The sequence below is a fragment of the Petaurus breviceps genome, unplaced genomic scaffold (assembly GCF_028583685.1).
Source record: "Petaurus breviceps papuanus isolate PSGF00001 unplaced genomic scaffold, PetGlider_PUasm1.0 90723, whole genome shotgun sequence".
Taxonomy (NCBI): domain Eukaryota; kingdom Metazoa; phylum Chordata; class Mammalia; order Diprotodontia; family Petauridae; genus Petaurus; species Petaurus breviceps.
In genome coordinates, this window is record NW_027187323.1 from 2,778,216 (window position 1) to 2,797,839 (window position 19,624).

The 19,624-nt window shown below is 36.2% G+C and overlaps 1 protein-coding gene across 3 annotated transcripts in view; it reads right to left on the reverse strand.

The window, feature by feature from the left end:
- EPC2 (enhancer of polycomb homolog 2) overlaps nucleotides 1-19,624 on the reverse strand; it is a 187,624-nt gene that overhangs the window by 79,332 nt on the left and 88,668 nt on the right. For all 3 annotated transcript variants that reach the window (XM_069066728.1, XM_069066727.1, XM_069066729.1), the window contains exon 3: nucleotides 12,609-12,754. In XM_069066728.1, the coding sequence (XP_068922829.1) occupies nucleotides 12,609-12,754 (146 nt within the window). The remainder of the gene's footprint in view (nucleotides 1-12,608; nucleotides 12,755-19,624) is intronic.

Below are 19,624 nucleotides of genomic sequence, written 5' to 3' on the forward strand. Positions count from 1 at the left end.
ACACCTCATACCATATACCAAGATAAGCTCAAAATGGGAACGTGATTTAGACATAGAGTGATATAAGCAAATCAGAAGAAAACAAAACAAAAAAATTACCTGTTAGTTCTACAGAAAAGGGAAAAGTTAATGACCAAACAAGAGACAGAAAGGATCACAGGAGGTAAAATGGATAATTTTTGGTAAATTAAATTTTAAAAGGTTTTGTACAAGCAAAACCAATACAGCCAAAATTTGAAGGAAAGCAGGAAATTGGGGGGGGGGGGGGTAAAAAGCCAGTTCTTTTAAAAAAAACTTATTTTTAAAAAAAACTAGGCAAAATTAATTAAAAAAAAAAAAAGAGCCATTCCTTAACTGATAGTAAAAAGATACGAACAGGCAGTTTTCAGAAGAAAACAAAGCTATCAACAGTCATACAAAAAAAAAAATGCTCTAAATTACTAATAATTAGAAAAATGCAAATTAAAACAATTCTGAGGTATCACCTCACACCCATCAGATTGGCTAAAATGACAAAAAAGAAATGACAAATGCTGGAAGGGATATGGAAAAATGGGTACAATAATATGCTATTAGTGGAGCTATGAACTAGTCCAACCATTCTGAACTATGCCCAAAGAGCTATAAAATTGTTCATATTCTTTGACCCACCAATACTGCTACTAGATCTATACCCCAAAGACATAAAAGGAAAAAGACTTATAAGTACAAAAATATTTTTAACAGCTTCGTTTGTGGCAGCAAAGAATTAGAAACTGAGGGGATAGCCAACAATTAGGGAATGGATGAACAAGTTATGATACATGATTATGATGGAACACTATAGTATAGTAAGAAACGATAAAGGAAATGGTTTCAGAACTGAAACAAAGTGAACATAACCAGAAGAACAATGTACACAGTAACAGCAATACTGTAAAGATAAAGTTAATGAAATACTTGGCAACTCTGATCAACACAATGATCCAGGAAAATTCCAAAAGACTCATAATGAAAAATGCTATCCATCTTCAGAATGAGAACTAATGGACTCTTGAGTGCAGATTGAAGCATTCTCTCTCTCTCTCTCTCTCTCTCTCTCTCTCTCTCTCTCTCTCTCTCTCTCTTTTGTTTTTCCTTTCTTCCCCAGAATATGGCTAAAGTAGAAATATGTTTTGCATGACTTAATACATATAATGGGTGTTATATTTCTTGCCTTCTCAATGGGTAGTAAACTTAAGTGTCCTGGGAAAACTTGTTGCAGTATCTTAACAGAGCAAGATGCCAATGGATCATAAAAGCTATCCACTAGTCATCTTTTCCCTCTCAATACTTGAGCTGCCTGTCTTTTTGTTCAACCATATCTTTCTTTGAGAATATACTTTATGCAACATTTCCTATATAATTCTTTATTTGTTGAATGCTATCACCTACATGTGACCACTATGTAGCTATTTCTTTCTAATACTTTTATCAAGAATGCCCTCAATACATGTGTAGATTCATCTCATAAAGATTTCACAGAGACAGGAAAGTAGGCATATGAGTTGGTAGTCTTTGTTATTTTATCAATGACTTGGGGAGGGGGGGGAATATTATCCTCATGGATTCAATTATTACTGTTATGTAGATGATTCTCAGATTTATTCATTTAGCCCTAACTTCTCTCTTCACTTCTGGTCTCACATTTCCAACTGCCTACTAGACATCTAGAACCGAATGTCTCATAGACAAACAAAAACTCAACATGTCTAAAACTGAACTCATTATCATACCCCTACCCCATTTCCTAATTTTCCTATTACTTTACAAACATCTTTCCAGTTACCCAAGCTCATAATCTGAGTATCATGATCAACTCCTTAAAGTCTTTCACCCTGAATATTTAATCAGGTGCCAAGTTCTGTTGATTATACTTTCATGATATCTCTCCTACATGTCCCCTTCTCTCCTCATTACCTCATGTCTATACTACTGTACATGGTCTGCTGGTTGGTCTCCCAGCCTTAAGTTTCTCCAGTCCATCCTCAACTCAGTTGTCAAATTGAACTGATCTTCCTAAAATTCAAATGTAACTGTTACAACTCTTTTTGATACACTCCAGTGGTCCCCTATCACCTCCAGAATCAAATATTAAACTTTTTGTTTTGCTTTCAAAGCCCCTCATAACCTGGCCCCTTTCTACCTTTCTAGTCATCTTATACCTTCACCCTCATGTACTCTGAGATAATAGTGACACTGTCCTCCTTGCTATATTCATCACAATACTTGTTATCTTCCTAAACTCTGGGCATTTTCCCTGGATGTTCCCATGCCTAGAATTCTCTCACTCTTCATTAATGCCTCCAGGCTTCCTGCAGGTCCCAGCTAAAATCCCACCTTCTACAAGAAGACTTTCTTGATCCCACTTAATGCCAGTGTCTTCCATCAGTAATTATTTCTAATTTATCTTGTATATATCTTATTTGTGCATAGTTGTTGGCATGTTGTTTCAACCAAAAGACTTTGAACTCCTTGATAGCAGAGAATTTGGGGGGGGGGGGGGGGGGTTTGAGGTCAGGGGGAGTTAAGAGGAAGGATAGATACTCATTTAGCTTAGCACCCTGCACATATGTAAAGAGTTTGCAACTACTGTAGCATCATCATAAGGATGCTATTGTTCCACAGTGAATAGAGCACCGGCCCTGGAGTTAGGAGGACCTGAGTTCAAATCTGGCCTCAGACACTTAACACAAAACTAGCTGTGTGACTTTGGGCAAGTCACTTAACCCCAACTGCCCTACCTTCCCCTCTCCAAAAAGTCCCCCCAAAAGGGGGGGAGGGGGGAAGCTAGTGTTAAGAAGATAAGACAAAGACTAAGGTCAAAGAAAGAATACTGTTATTTCCCTACGGTAATCTCATCTGCTCTTCTGCCTGTTCTACTCTGGGCCTAACTCACTGTCTATCATTTCTAGTGCCCATGCAAGACATGCATACAAGCATGGATGGATGGATGGATGGATGGATGCACATACATATATATGCACATGATAAATAAAGATATGTATGCATATGTCGGGTATATGTGTGTGTGTACACACACACACAGACTTGAGTTCTTTAGGTAGTCTTTTCTATTGTATTTCATAAACTAAACAATAAGAATTCTTCATCTACTTAATATTTTTTGTATGGATAGTTAGGGCTAACCTGAGCAATTATAGAGCTCAACTAGGAGACTGTTGATCATATGATCCTATAACTCAACATTTTCTTGATTTAATGCAATAAGCATAATATTATTCATAAGCAGAAGCATCTGAAGAACCTCACCATGTGTAGAGAATTCATCTACTTGAGCTATGCATTGGACCTTTTCTATGGAAGCATTAGAAATCTTTAGCAAGCACACATGTTGTTATCTTACTTCATATTAATAAGAGATTCATCAAACAAAATTTGTTATATTTTTCAAGAACTTTTATGATTTTGATATGAAAGACCTTCTTGAAGGAGAGTCTTTGAGGTATTACACTTTGCTCTATCAAACAAAATACTTTTTTATACTTAACAATAACCCCAAAGGGATGTTATATTCTCTACATTTTTGATCAATCATGTGGTGATAAAGATGTGAATTATTATTTACAAAAGTCTGTAACTTCATCAAGGATACCATTAATGAATGTGAACAATATTCCCATAAACATTTCTAGATGAGAAAGTAAGCATCTTGTTTGGTATTTATGTGTTCTGTGTTGTATTTTTTAAAAACTAATAAAGTCCAGAGATACTTTAATATCTTCTCCCTCAAATACCTACAGAATCAATTCACTGATGCTCTCAATATTATATTATTACTAGCATGGACCTGTTTTTGATATACTCAGTAGAATCAAACTGATTGGCTCATTTTTAAATTTTCTTAAATGTCATTTCCACATCTTCTATAAGCACATGTAGGACTTTGATATTAAGAGGTCAAATGTGATACCTATTACTGTGGATAAAAAGTTTGTCACAATAAGAATCTTTTAGAAATTTTTTTCCCCTTCTTTCATCTACTTTGTGGTCTTCCCTTTCCAGTTTCACAGTTAAATGCCATCATCATGACTTTGGTAAGGTCTCTCATTAATCTTTCGGTTATCTGGTTTTTCCTTCCATTATAGTCCCATTGTCTTATACAGCAATATTGCCCCAAATCTTCTATAGTTCTTTTCAATATAATTTTATATTTTAAACTAGTTTTGCCTTTGGCTACCCTGTCTCTTCATCTAGCAAGTGGAGCAAGCATTTACAGTCTTAGGTGTTACTAGAGTCTCTTGGTCTCTCATGATAGCCAATGATGTTATCTGTCAAACTTTAGCAATAAACTGTTGGCAGAAGTTTTCAATATCCTTTCCTCTGTCCAGTTCCCATTTAATTGTTGATCCCTGGCAAAATTCTAGAACAGATTATTAAACGTCTTGTATTTAGAGAAGATTTTAGAAATCACTATGAAACAACATGGGTTCAGTGTAAGTAATAGCTAACTAAACATAATTTCTTTTTGTGATAGGAATACAAGCTAACAAAAGTAGGCAAATGCTTTAGGCATAGTGTATTTTGATCTCATCAAAGCATGTTTCAAAATAAACATCCCATAAATAGTCACATGACAGAATGGTAAATTATGCACTGATAAGCACTACTGTACTGATTGGAAGAACACTAACTGACTGTCACTGGCCCTATTTCTTTCAATATTTTTACCAATGACTTAGATGATAACAAAAGGCATGATCATCAACTTTGGAGAAAATGGGGCAAGGTTAAGAAAGACAGATATATCGTGGATGACAAATCTAAGATTTAAAAGTATCTAGAAAGACATACAGACACATACCTTTACCTGGTTTGGCATACTCTGGGGTTTTAGATAACCAGATGCTTACCAGATGTGTAACATAAGCCAACAATGTGATTTAGCTATGCACTAAAAATACTACCACAAACTCAGGCTTCATTAAGAGATGTACAATGCCCAAGCTTTGAAATTTAACAATCCCAGTGAAGGACTCTGTATTGATTAGATCATAGTTAGAATTCTTTTGGAACAACATTTTTAAAAGAACAATAATAAAATTGGATTATACAAGAGGGCAAGTAATATTGTGAAATATCTGAAAAATAATGTCATATGCCAGCTGAAGAATCATAAGGTGGTTAGCCTGGAGAAACAATTGAGAACTGATACAATTTCCTGCAAAAAAAAATTGAAAAACTGATATGCCTTTTATGATTTTGTGTTGCTTCTTTAGAATTACTACGATAAATTAATGAAAGGTAGAAGAAATAAGACTTCAGTACAAACAAGACAAATCCTAAAATGAAAGTCTACCTCCAGACTACCAAAGGTATCCAAAAACAGAATAAAAGATCATCTGTCAGGTATGTTGCATGAGGGATTGTTGCACTGGTTGAGGATGGACAAAACAACCCTAAGGTTCTTTCCAAATCTAGCAGTCTCAGATTTTAAAATTCTGTGCTATTTCAGTCAGTTAATAAGGTAGAGAGGGAGTCAAGAGAAGGGACAAAGGGAAAGAAGCAGAATAAGAGCAAAAACAAAACAAAACAAAACACAAACCAGAAGACGTAAGGAGCAATAATAGATTGAAGAAATGAGACAACAAAAAGTTAATTCAAGATAAAGGCAAAATGATGCACATCAATTGGGAAATGGTTGAAGAAATTATGGTAAATGAATGTAATGGAATATTATTGCTCCATATAAAATGACAAATATGAAGATAAGAAAACCTAGAAAGACTTTTAAGAACTAATATAAAGCAAAGTAAACAGAACCAGGAGAACACCTTATACAAAGGACCAGAGTAATACAAAGGAAAACAAATGATATGAAGACCCATTAATGCAGTGACCAATTGTGACTTTAGAGGACCAATAATGAAGCATAATAAAATCCCTGACAGAGAGTTGATGGACTACATGAGGGCAGAAATGAGGCATATGCTGTCAGATATGACCAATGTGTTGATGTGTTTTAATTATACTTTATTGTTACAAGTGAGGACTGTATTGAGAGGGAGAGGAGTTACTGGGAAGTAGTATCAATTTTTTAAAGCATCAATAAAACATTTATTTAAGTTTAAAAATCAGTAAAGAATGAGACGAAAGAGTTACAAATAGAAATGCATAAAAAGAATGCTAGAAAGAAAACAAGAAGAAAGACAGTGGTAAAGGTTAGTGACAACAAAAATAGAAGTCAGCATCACTAAACCTGAAGTGAGCATAAGAGAGCATCCTCTTTTTTGCTTCCACTGTGGATATCTAAGAATTATAAAACTCACTAAGAACAGGACAGTTTCATTCCTTGTACTTCTAACTCCAGTTATAAGTGAGGTAGCACTTCACACATGGTAGGTGCTTAATAATTGCTGTAATTTCAAAAGATCCTAAGATTTCAAGTTGAAAAGAATCTTAGTATCTAATGTCATCATTTTAATTATGAGGAAAGCAGGTAGAGAAAGATTATGTGATTTGTACGAAGTTACAAAGAAAGCAACAGATCACAGATGAAGCCAAATTCTTTAACTCCAAAGAGCAGTGCTTCTCGACTAACACTGAAGTACCTCTAATTAATTCTTCTCATTAACTGATCTCTAGCTCTTTCAACTATTCTAATCCTTAAGCCTATATAAAACTTTAAGGGATAAGTGTCTAAGCTCCAGAAGGAATGAGTAGGGGAAAATTATCTTAAAATTTGGATCTGATCCCTTGGGTTGAAGATTTCTGATACTATATTTGTGGGGAAAAAACAGTAAGCAAAATTTCGACAAATGCATGAACAATAACATCATATTCATTTTCTAGCATTCTGCAATCCAACTTACTACAATCCAATATAGTTATATAAAAACCTATTTAGGCTTTAAGCAATAATCACTAGCTCATTAAATTGGTGGGTGGGGGCAAGTCAGAAATTAAGAAAAGGCAATGGGAATGAAATCAGCAACTATCATACACAATAAAACTTAGTTCTGTGGCTCAGCTGGTTGTACAATCCTAGAGCCATCAAAGAATCAGATAATGATAATAATAATATAAGTTTATGGAGACTTTTTTTTAAATCAACATACTGGGTTAATCAGTCAGAGATGGAACCACATGATAAGATGGATCTGAAAATGGCATCAATTCATATTCCAAATACAGAAAGCTAAGCTCTTTGTGCCATTATATGGACAAATGGGCAAATTAACCTTGGAAATGATACATATAAGTGAATTGGGTAGTAAAAAAACAAAAACAAACTACAATAATTTAAGACAAGAGGAAAAGAGGCTTTTTAAGGAATCCTGGGAAGCAATTTAACAGTTTTTGCCACTGACAGTGACTTCCTTTAATACTTGCTATGATGAATTGCGCACAGCAAGTTATTTAAATAGTTTTTCAACTGTTAAGTAAAATTTCAGAAAAATTATGAGTACTGATTACAATACTGATTTAATTTATTAAACACTTATTAAAATTCTGCTTCTCACAAGAAGTAAAATCTCAGAAAAAGTATGAGTACTGATTACAATCTTAATTTAATTTATTAAACATTTATTGAAATTCTGCTTCTCACAAGCTATCATACTAGGCACTAAAGGCAAAGAAAAAAAAAGAGATCCTATCCTCAAGAAGTTTAAAATCTACTAGGGAAGATAAAATGTGTACAAATAATATAAAACAATAGACAAAGGATTAAACTTTAAGTCAACAAGCATTTAAGTATTTACTCTGTGCCAGGCACTGGGGTAAGCACAAGGGATATAATAATAAAAGCAAAAAGAAAGAGTCTCTGCCCTTGGGGAGCTTACATCCAAATGAGGGAAAACAGCACATAAAAACATAGGAAAAAAAAAGAGAGAGAGAGAACATATACTTGACCAAGAAGTCCAGAGAGTCAAAATTTTCATGAGAGAAATGCTAAGTTCAGAGTCAAGAGAGATTAACTTGTGCTTGGGTAAGAAAATTTAACAGGATCACAAATTTTGAGCTTCAAGGGATATGAAAAATCAGCTATTCCACTGTTACTTAATTTGATGGGATCTGAGCTGGAGTTGATGGTGAATGAGTAGGAATTCAGTACAGGGGGGAAAAAAGGAAATGTTATTTCTCAGAGAAGAACAAGTATTAGAGTTTGGCAAGGAGTCATAGAAAACAAACAGAACAGCTTGGTGGAGAGCTTTGAATAGCATACCATGGAGTTTGGGCTTAATCAGCAAACAGTGGAGAATTAAAAATTTTTGAGAAAAGGAATGAAATTTGATCATGGGCAAAGTAATTTTAAACACTTTGAACCTCAGTTTCTTCTTATATAAAATGTGGAGTTTAGCCTAGAAAATCTCCATCCAACTTTTTCAATCTGAGATCCAAAATCTCTAATCAGAATGGCACAAACTTCCCCCAAATTAAATTATATTTTTAAAAAATAATCAGATTTCTTCCTAAAGTAGTTTCTTCCCCCCAAAAAAATCATTTTTAAAGTTTGGGGAGGGGAAAGATGGGGCTTGACAAAAGTTAGATTTGACTATAGAGATAAGGTGAGCTGCCAAATCTATATTTAAGAGAAAACTATTAAGGCAGTAAGGAATTTTGAAAAATCAATACTGAATAATAAAAGGATTAAAATAATGACAGGATCCTATAAACTATGGATGAGTTAATTAAAATCTGTTGCTCTGAGGAACTAATATGACAGGCTGATGGTAAAACATCTTAAGAGTGCCAGAAAGCACAATGTAGTAAGAATACTAGATTTAGACTCAGGAATCCTTAGTTCAAGTCCTATTTATTTGGTTTTTGGGCAAATGACTTAATAGAGATAATATTTCACTATATACATTTAAATGCTGTTGTAAGAAGAAAAAAAAATAAAGTACTATATAATTATGAATTATCATTAGTATCAGGGAAGTTGACATTATATAATACCCTGAAATGACAGTTTTTTAGTATATACTAAGAGCCCTAAACTCTCTGTTGATCTTCAGTCTCATACCCCTAATTGCCTTATGTATGACATCATCTTGAACTAGATGTCCTATAGACATCTCAAACTCAGCATGTCCAAAATTGACCTTTCTCCAAAAAACCCTACTTTCCACCCCCTTTTTAAACTTCCCTATTACTGATGAGGGTACATTCACCCTTCCAGTCCCTGAAGCTTATAACCTAGATGTCATTCTCATTCACCCTCTGTATGCAATCATGCATTAGATAGCCTGTTGATTTCACCTTCAGAACATCCTTAAGTATCTCCTCTGACAGTGTCACCACCCTGGTGAGGACCCTGATCACTGAAGATGGCAGAGTAAAAGCAGGAACTTGCTGAGCTCCTGCTCCAACCACCTCCAATACCTGTAAAATATGACTAAACAAATTTTAGAGCTACAGAGCCTACAAAGTGACAGAAAGAAACAAATCTGCTGAAGGCAGCCTGGCAGGCCAACACGAAGAGTCTATCACATAGAGCTGGTAGACGAGCACAGTCCTGCGTGAGCCCACACAGTTCCAGACCCAGGGTGGCCCCAACCAGCGGCACAGACCCACCAGAGCAGACTTCAGGAGAGTGAATCACTGGCAACTGTGGTGGTTTCCAGACTTCTCAATCCATAAACACCAAAGAGAGAGTAAAAGGTCAATAGGGAACTCTGTTGGAACTGGGTGATGAAGAGCGCAGTCCTGCCCCTGCCCCCAGGGATGAGAGGCTGAGGAGAAGTGGAGGCTGCCGCTGCTGCCCCATGGCTGCCTCCAGAGCTCCTGGCCTGCAGATTATAGGGGGACCAAGAGACGATTCAGAGGATAACTGCTCTTGCTCTGACCTACTTGGATCTGGGTTGCAGTGTTGGATTGTAGTCCTGGGGTAAGGAACACCAGTGTGCCAGAGTTTGTGATGACCGTAGAGAGGGTGCCCTCCTCAGACTTCTGACAACATCTGCGAAAACCCCAGCAATTTGGGACATAGCTCTCTCCACTCTGGAAGAAGAGTTCTACTGTGGCAAAGAGCTCAAAAGTCAAGTGGCTGGCAAGATGAGCAAGCAGAGGGAGCACAATCAGACTACAGAATCCTTTTCTGGGGACAAAAAGGACCGAAACATGGAACTAGAAAAAGACAACAAAGTCGAAATTCCTGCATCAAAAACTTCCAAGAAAATTATGAACTGGTTACAGGTCATGGAGAAGCTCAAGAAAGATTTTGAAAATCGTGGAGGAAAAATTGAGAAAAGAAATGAGAATGATGCAAGACCCTGATCACTTCATGCCTGGAATACTGAAAATATGCTGCTGGTTGATCTGGCCTCAAGCATTTTCCAACTCCAGTCCATCCTCCACTAAGTTGTCAAAGTGATCATCCTATATTTTAATAAACTTCCAGTGGCTCCCTGCTACCTTCAGAATCTCTCCCTGCCATCATCTGCTTTATGATCCAGTAATACTGGCCTCCTTGTTGTTTCTTATTAAGAAACTCTATCTCCCAATTTCAGGCATTTCCATTGGCTGTCTCCCATGCCTAGAATATCTCATTTCTGTCTCTCAGCTTCCCTCAAGTCTCAGTTAAAATTTCTTTTACAGGAAACCTTTCCCAGTACCACTGGATTCCAGTGCTTTTCCTTATTGATCATTTCCAATTCATATTCCATGTCGCTTGTTTGTATAGGGTTATTTCCATATCAGACTGGGCAACTTGGGAGCAGTCATCGTCTTCGCTTTTCTTTGTATTCCCAGTGCTTAGCACTGGGCCTGGAACGTAGCAGGGTACTTCATAAGTGTTTTCTGACTGACTCAGATGATTAAATCATTTTCCTTTAGCAGAAAGTTTAATAGTATAGTATAAGCTTCTTTGTAAATAGGAAAGTACTTGGAACTAAAATTTTAACAATAGCTCTAATTAGCAGATTCTTCAGCTTCAGGTTCATCAGGATCAAATGAGATAATATTTGTCAAGCATTTACAGTAGTGCCTGTCATATTAAAAGCTTAATAAACGCATGTTCCCTACCTCTACCTTCAGAAATCTAACTATGCCTCCTTTAAGACAATAGGAAGGGGAAGAGAAAACAAAGGTGTGAGAGAATAGCTCTATCTGGCTGCAGGATAACTTATCTCAGTAGTAACTTATCTTCACACCTCTCATTTCACTTCTCCGTTATCTTAACCCATTCTGTTTTTAGTTCTGATTCTCTTTGATATCTTACTGTCCTTCCTAGGCATCATTTTATGGTCAGCTCTATTCAGATTCCTGCATTTGGCAACATTTCCATCCTTCCAACCTGACACCTAGTTGCTAGGTCCCTCCCAGGAGGGACAGTTAGAAACACAGTTCCTCTGACATTTAAGCACAAATTTCAGCTAATCTACCTATAGTAGATTAGACTCAGGCTACCCGCTTTCCTTTTGGCCCAGAGTAAGAGCTCTGCTCTTTAACTGCCTTTTCCTTCTTTGCAGAGGTGGAAGACCATGGGTGTGAAATACTGTGGATACTGTCAGACATGGCTGATGTGCTAGTTGGTTTTGCTAAATTGCTTCCCCCCCCCCCACTATCTTTTTAAAGATTTATTACAATAGAAAGCTCATTGGTGGAGAGAGATACAAAGAAATAAATGTGAAATAGAAATCAAGGGTATCAAGAGAAATAAGATTACATTTAAAACAGTAGTCAGCCAAGTAGTACAGTGTATAGAGTGCTGGACTTAGAGTCAGGAAGACCTGAATTCGAATCCTCTCTCATACAACTATAAATTGTGTGATCCTAGCAAATTATTTAGCCTGTTAGCCTCAGTTTCTTCATGTGTTAAATGGGGACAATAATAGCACTTACCTTATCGAGCTGATGTAAAAATCAAATGAGAGAATATATTTAAAGCACTTTGCAAAATTTATAGAAATGCTATTATTGTAAGTTAATTAAAAAACAACACTTTAGTGAGTTCCTCTGCAAACTTAAGAACAAAGAGAGTAACTATTATTTCATCAATTCTTTTGAAAAATATCTAGGTTGACAAATACAAGGTTTTCTTTAAAAGTAGGATAAGTGAGTCTAGCAAATACTAGAAAGAAGAACTAGCCTTTAAATACTCCAAAACTATGAAGGGAACTTGAAAAGAACCATCTGTATTGGATCAGTACTTCTGAAAGCTTTCATCCCCACTATCAACTCATCACTGAGGAGCCAGTAACTCACAAGAGCACTTATTTTGTTATGGTGGCTCATCTAGGAGTCCTCAAAAAGCAAACACTGCCAACACTTGTTGGGGGATAAGAACAGCAGAAACTATTAGCTTCTTTATATGAGACTGTGTGGACTAGTTGTGACAAGGGCTAACTAATATAACTTCCTGCCTCCTGCTACTCTCCAAAACAAAGCAGTATGTATCTACAAATGTCTCTCTCAAATATTTTCAAAAGGCAGGATGGTGTCTGCGCTAATAAACATGTATTGAACTCAAAGGATATTATAATTGGAAAATGCATAGTATATCAAACATAAGAATTCAAGGAAAATCAAAGGCATTTTTTAAAACATCCAAGAAAATGAAAACAGAACTGTTCATTAGATTAACAATAAAACAAGATATAATTGTATTTTTATGCATACTATACCTGATTAGAACTGGCTTTTTCAAGCCTGTCAATCATAATTTCAAACTGCAGAGGCTTAATTTCCATCTTCCTGTTGAGTCTATTTAATAATGTCTCATCCTCAGAATCCATATCATAATCTGGTTGTTCATTGTCCAGATTAAAGGCTAGGAAGAATTAAAGAGAGAGAGAGAGAGAGAGAGTCCTTCAACTCAAGGGCAAATTGTAAAGTTACACAAGACTAAACATCATCAAGAATTAAAAATAAAGTTCAAACAATGGAAAAGCACAAACCATATGAGCAATGTATTTTTAAACATACATTTCTGTTACAGAGAGGAATCTCAGTAGTTGTCACTAGGAGGTAACAACAATGTTTCTGTTATTTAGTTTTTCTTTTTTATTGTAAATTCAACAATCATTAATAAACACATTTCAAGTCACAAAGGACAAGAAAAAGGATGTGAATTCCTATTATATACAAATAAGATAACATATATGTGTGTGTGTGTGTGTGTGTGTGTGTAGAAAGAGACAGACAGAGAACAAGCACTTTGCAGCAGCTATTATTATAGGGACTTAAAATAAACATATGTATATGTGTTTATATGTATGTATATGCAAGTTTTAACAAGTAGTAACAAATGACTGTTTCTCTTTATGCACTTCCCCTCCCTTGCTTCCATACATCTTATAAAATGAGTTATTAACACTCTTTTTTTTTTCCACACCCATCATTCTGTATCAACTCACATTCCTACCCAGGGACTATCATTGGAAAGTGACAGTAATGATTTTTTTTTAAAGGCTAACTAAATAAAACCTTTTTTTTAAAGTAAGTTTAAAGAAAAAACACTAATTGCAATGGAATTATGTATTTAACTGTATAACCTCAGCTATATTAACTCTTTAAATAAACATTTCTCAGGCTTCAATGGATACCTGATCTAAATCAGATTTATATAAACTTCCTATGAGGCATATCTTAAACCATGAAAATGTCTAAGAGAAAATTTTTTGCACTCTAAAAATCATTTTATTTTGAGAGGCTTGATATGTACAAATAAAAGTAGTTTTAAACAAAAAAGTTTACAGCAAATGGTGAACTAAGTCACTTTAGAAGTAATAGAAAAACCAATTAAATACTTAAAAGATAAATAGAAATTAGAATCTTACATCAACTGTCACAAAAATACTTCAAATATATATACTTATATGCTTTTGCATCAAATAGTAAGACATGTATGCTTAAGTAAGTACATAAGTTTTTCAGGGCTACTGCAGGCTGAGGAAAATAATATTTGGTTTATACTCAATATTAATCAAAACAGATACATAAGTAAAGAAGAACAGTCATTCTGGAAAGCACCTGAAAAATGCCCCAAAAGCTATTAAACTGTGCGTACCCTCTGACCTAGCAATAGTCCTAACTAGATATATACCACCAAAGAGATCAAAAGAGGGGAAGAATCCACATGTGCAAAAATATTTATAGCAGCTCTTTTTGTGGTGGCAGTGACCTGAAAATTAAGGGGGTGTCCATCAACTGTGGAATGGCTTAAAAAATTAATGTCAACTAATCTGATACTCATTATGGAACACTATTGTGCTATTTCAAGGCAATTTCAAAGAAACCTGGGAAGACAAGTGTGAACTTGATGCAATTAAGAGAACCAATATAACAATTTATACAATATTATAAATATAAACAACTTTCAAAGACTTCAGAACTATGTTCATTCCAATGACCAACCATGTTTTCAAAGGACCAATGATAAAACATGTTACCCCTCTCCTGTTAGAGAAGTGATGGACTGAAGGTAAGAATTCAGATACACATTTTTTGGACATGATCAGTGGGGAACTTTGCTCTGATCAATTTTATGTATTTGTGATAAAGGTTTCAGTCTTTCTTTTTCTAATCCTCCACCTCAAATAAATTATAGATTTTTGTTCACTAGAAAAAAAACTGTTTTTAATTTAAAATATGCCAAGAGAAAAACATACAAATAATAGAAGCAGCCAACATTTATATGGATAAAGGACTGGCCTTGGGGTAAGAAGATCTGGGTTTAAGTTCTGCTTCTGACATATACTGTCTGTGTGATCATGGGCAGATCACTTAAAACTCTCACAACCACCAGGTGATTTTCTAAAACTACAATTTACAGATAAGTTGTAAATCAGAGAATAAAGAGAATATCCACAAAGGGAATTCCCCATAGAGAATCTGAAAGTTGGAAAGGAGCTAAGATATCCTCTAATTCAACCCACAAACAAAAGAAATTTCCATTATAAAATACCCAACAAATGTATATATAATCACAGGTTCAGACATGCAGCACTATTAGATTGTGCTGATAGAAGTTTTGGGTACCTAGATGGCACAGTGGATAGAGTGCAGGGCCTGGAGTCAGGAAGACTCTTGAGTTCAAATCTAAACTAAGTCACTTACTAGCTGGGTGACCTCAGGCAAGTCTTTTAACACTGCCTCAGTTTCCACATCTGTAAAATGAGCAGGAGAAGGAAATGGCAAACCACTCTAGTATTTTTGCCAAGAAAACCCCAAATAAGGGCAGAAAGGGTCAGATACAATTGAACAACAACAAAAATAAAAGTTGGTTTTTTTTTCCCGACTTTTCTTTTTTCTTTTTGGAGGGCAACTAGGGTTAAAGTGACTTGCCCAAAGTCACACAGATAGTAAGTATGTCAATGTCTGAGGCCAGATTTGAACTCAGGTATACCAGATTCCAGGACCAGTGCTCTATTCACTGCGCCACCTGGCCAGCTGCCCCAAAATAAAAGTTTTAAGTAAAAGATACTGTATTTGTCCTACTTTCAGTTCAATTGCTCTTGATTAAACAGATATAGTTTGCCTTCAGCCTGCTTTCTTTTATCCCTGATTGAAAGATAAGAGAAAAGTTATACATTACAGAGAACGAATTATGGCCTCAGTGTTTTGCCAAAAATCCCAACTTGAGCCAAGAAAAATTATCCCTAGTGCAGATATTTTAAACATGAGACAGGGAATGTGAATTTTAAATGTTTGGAGGTAAACAACATTACTATTTGTCTGGGGGGAGGGAAAAACCAGATACAACCACTACTTTCATTTTAGATTACACAAAGAATTTATAAAAATTTACTCACTAAGCACTGTGCCCAACTATAGAACACCAATTCAGGAAGAATGCCTTCTATCACTGAAGATTCTCAAGCATGTGCTCTCTACATTGATGGCATATGCTAGCATTTCCCAAATTTTGTTCCACAGAACCCTGTTGTTTTGGATGATTTGAACTGAGGTTCTTTTGAGAAAATTGTTATTCTAACAAAAGTGGCCAGAAAGTTGGAAGATAATAATGTCATTGTCCAGGTGCTGGGGGTGAACCCTAGCACTGGCATTGCTCATCCTGTTATACAACCCCAGATGTGAGAAGAGACATTACGGTATACCACCTCCTCCTGACTTCTTCATGGTATAAACTCAATCCCTGACTACCCATCCCTTTTCCTCAACCTACACAGATATGAAATTTCCTACACACCTATCCCACCACTATATCTCCTCAAGCTTTTGCTTCCTATACTTATCCCTCACTATTCTCCCCCCATTTGTAACAGACCCATCTAAAAAGGCCCTTCCCTCTCCACCTTACCTCCAACACCATCAGAGAAATAAAGGGTAGTAAGCATTTACAATGTACTTACTACATGCCAGGCACTGTGCTTTTGATCCTCACAACAACTCTGCAAGCTACTGTTATTATTCCCATTTTGCAGTTGAGAAAACTGAGGCAAACAGCTAGTAAGTGACTTGCCCAGGATCACACAGCTAATAAGTGTCTGAGGCTGGATCTGAACTCAGGTCTTCCTGATTCCAGGCCCAAGACTCTATCCACTGCATCACCAGTTATCTCCATACCACCACCCCTTCTTCATCACCAAATGTCTACTTCACACATCTTCCACTATCTTCATTCACAGAAGAAGCATGATAACAGCAAAAGATCTGGGATAAGGGAAAGAATTACGTTCTATTCCCATTTCTGACATTTATTATTAGTGTGACCATGGGGAAGTCACTTAAACCTTTTTATCATTAGTTCCCTCACCTATAAAAAGAGATTTATCATCTACATGATAAGACTGTTGTGAAGACTAAATGACATGTCAAGTGCTTCACAAAATATTAAAATCTTACCAAAACTTATCAAAATTATTTGTACTCTCTATCTACATAAAGTACCTGTTTAATACATACTCTACCACCTGTCTTTCTCCCCCTTAAATGTCTTTTACGCATACCTTCCACTATTTTTATGCCTCTGACTTTTACCCAGACAACCTCTTCTTTTTTGTAGTTGTTTTTTCATTTGAATTACATTGTCCAGCATTTATTCTTCTTTCCTCTTTCTACTTTCTCTTCTCCAATGGAAAAATAAAAACAATAAATGGTGAAGATCAATCTCAACTAATTTTTGATACATTAACAATAATCTGTTTACCTGAACCACAGAATACCCACATTCTATGGAATTCATTGCAAAGAGAAAAAATGTTATCTCATAGAATCTCAAAAGTAGAAGAAAAATGAGGCCATACCGTCTAACCCTTATATGAATACAAATCCTCTTAAATGGTCATTTAGCCTATGCGTGAATCCTACTATTCTAGTGAGGGGTAAACTAATACAGACTTCCTGAGGCAATTCTACTTTCAGATATTCTACCTCTAGAAATAATAGTAAATTTTCTTTACCATTGTTCCTAGTGCTATTCTCCTGGGACAAGTAGAATAAGTCTAGTCCCTCTTTCATGACAGCCCTTCAATACCTGAAGAGAGATCACGTTTATTTTAAATTTCCTCTTCTCCCAGATAAACATCCCCCAGTTCCTTCAAGCAACTTTCACATGTAATGAACTCAAAATCCCTCGCCACTCTACTTGGTCTCCTGCTGGACATTGAAATCAATCATCAAACATTTATTTAAAAACTGTTATGTGCCAAGTATTACATGCCGGAGATTTAAGAGCAAAATTAGACCCTGCCTTCAAGAAACTTATATTTTCCAGCTTATTAATATCATCTGTAAAAATGTGGCACCCAGAACTGAGCATATTAACTCCAAATGTGGTTTGGCCAAGTCAGAATACACAGAATACACTTATTACCTCCTTAGTCCTGAACACAAGCCTGTCTTTAAGCAAACTCCAGTTGTTTTAGTTTTGGGTTTGGTTTTTTTTTTTGGTTGCCATATTGAACTGACTCATGTGGATCACAGCCACTAAAAATCCCTAGATTTTTTTTTTTTTCAGAAATTGATATGTAGGGGCAGCTAGGTGGCACAGTGAATAGAGCACCAGCCCTGGGGTCAGGAGGACCTGAGTTCAAATTCTGCCTCAGACACTTGACACAGTTACTAGCTATGTGACTTTAGGCAAGTCACTTAACCCCAATTGTCCTCCAAAAAGCAAAAAAAAAAAGCTATCTCATCAAGCCTCTCTCATTTAAAACTATGTTTCTCCCTACATATTGCCTGTACATTCAGTGTCATTCTCATCATATTCTCTCTCCTCTCTCTCTTCATTGTCATTCTCATCATATTCTCTCTCCTCTCTCTCTTCATTGTCATTCTCATCATATTCTCTTCTCTCTCTCTCTCTCTCTCTCTTCTCTTTTCTTTCTCTCTCTCTCTCTCTCTCTCTCTCTCTCTCTCTCTCTCTCTCTCAAATTGGAGAGTTCTTCCCTAATTCTCTACCATCTATGGAAGCAAACAGGAAACTTCTCACCTAGCTGACCTCCTGGGTTTCATGTTTCATGATCTCCAGAAATTCATCATTTTGCAAGATGAAATCAACGCTGAAACTCACACATCCACCAGTTATTTCTCACCCTGGCAGGATTTCCTCATGCCGCTGATCAGGATATCCCACCACCCCTCACAACCTTCAGTTTGTTTGTGTCTTATCTTCCCCTATTAGACTGAAGATTCTGTCTTATGCCTTTCCTTGTAAACTCAGCATTTAGCACAGTACCTTGCAAACAGCAGGTACTTATTGTTTATTGAACAATGACTTCCCTGTCTATGAGCTTGCCCAAGTCTTTTCTGCCTGGGAAAAGCACTCAATGAACCATATGCTCTCAGACTGTATCCTTCCTCTCTTTCATTTACCTAGGTTTCTATCTTGGATGCCCTCTTCTAAGTCTCTATATTCATTCTCTCAGTGACTTCATCAGCTTCCATTAAATTATCTCCTCTATACTATCACCTCTACATATGATTGCTAAGTCTATATATCCAGCCAAGTCTCTCTCCTGACTTTGTAGTTATCATCTACAACATCCTACAGTTAGTCAGTCAGTGAGCTTTCATTAAGCTTTTATATTACCAATGACTATGTACTGGGCTCTGTGAGTCATCTCAAACTAAACATGTCCAAAACAGAACTCATTATGTTTTCTCCCATAACCTCCCTAATCCATCTTTCAAACTTTCTTATTTCTATTGAGAATACCATCATCCGGGGTGGCTAGGTGGTGCACTGAATAGAGCACCGGCCCAGGAGTCAGGAGGACCTAAGTTCAAATCCGGCATCAGACACTTAACACAAAAATTAGCTGTGTGACCTTGGGCAAGTCACTTAACCCCAATTGTTCCCCCCCCCCAAAAGGAGAGAGAATACCATCATCCTTCCAGTCATCCATTTTTGTTTCTTTTCTCTGCCCCCCCCTCAACAGAGCTAAAGCAGAAATGTTTTTGCATGACTTCATATGTGTAATGAGTACTGCATTTCTTGCTTTCTCAAAGAGGGTGGAAGGGGGTAGAGGAAGGGAAAGATTCTGGAACTGAAAATAAAATTAAACTGGAAAAAGAAAAAAAAACAGACTCATAACAGTAGCTTAATGGAAAGAATGCTAGAGTTGGAGTTAGAAGACTTAGATTAGTAATACAGCTTGTAAACTTATTAAGTGTGTGATAAGGAGGCCTTGGGGAAATTACTTAACTTTTCTAAGCTTCAGGTTACAGTTAATCT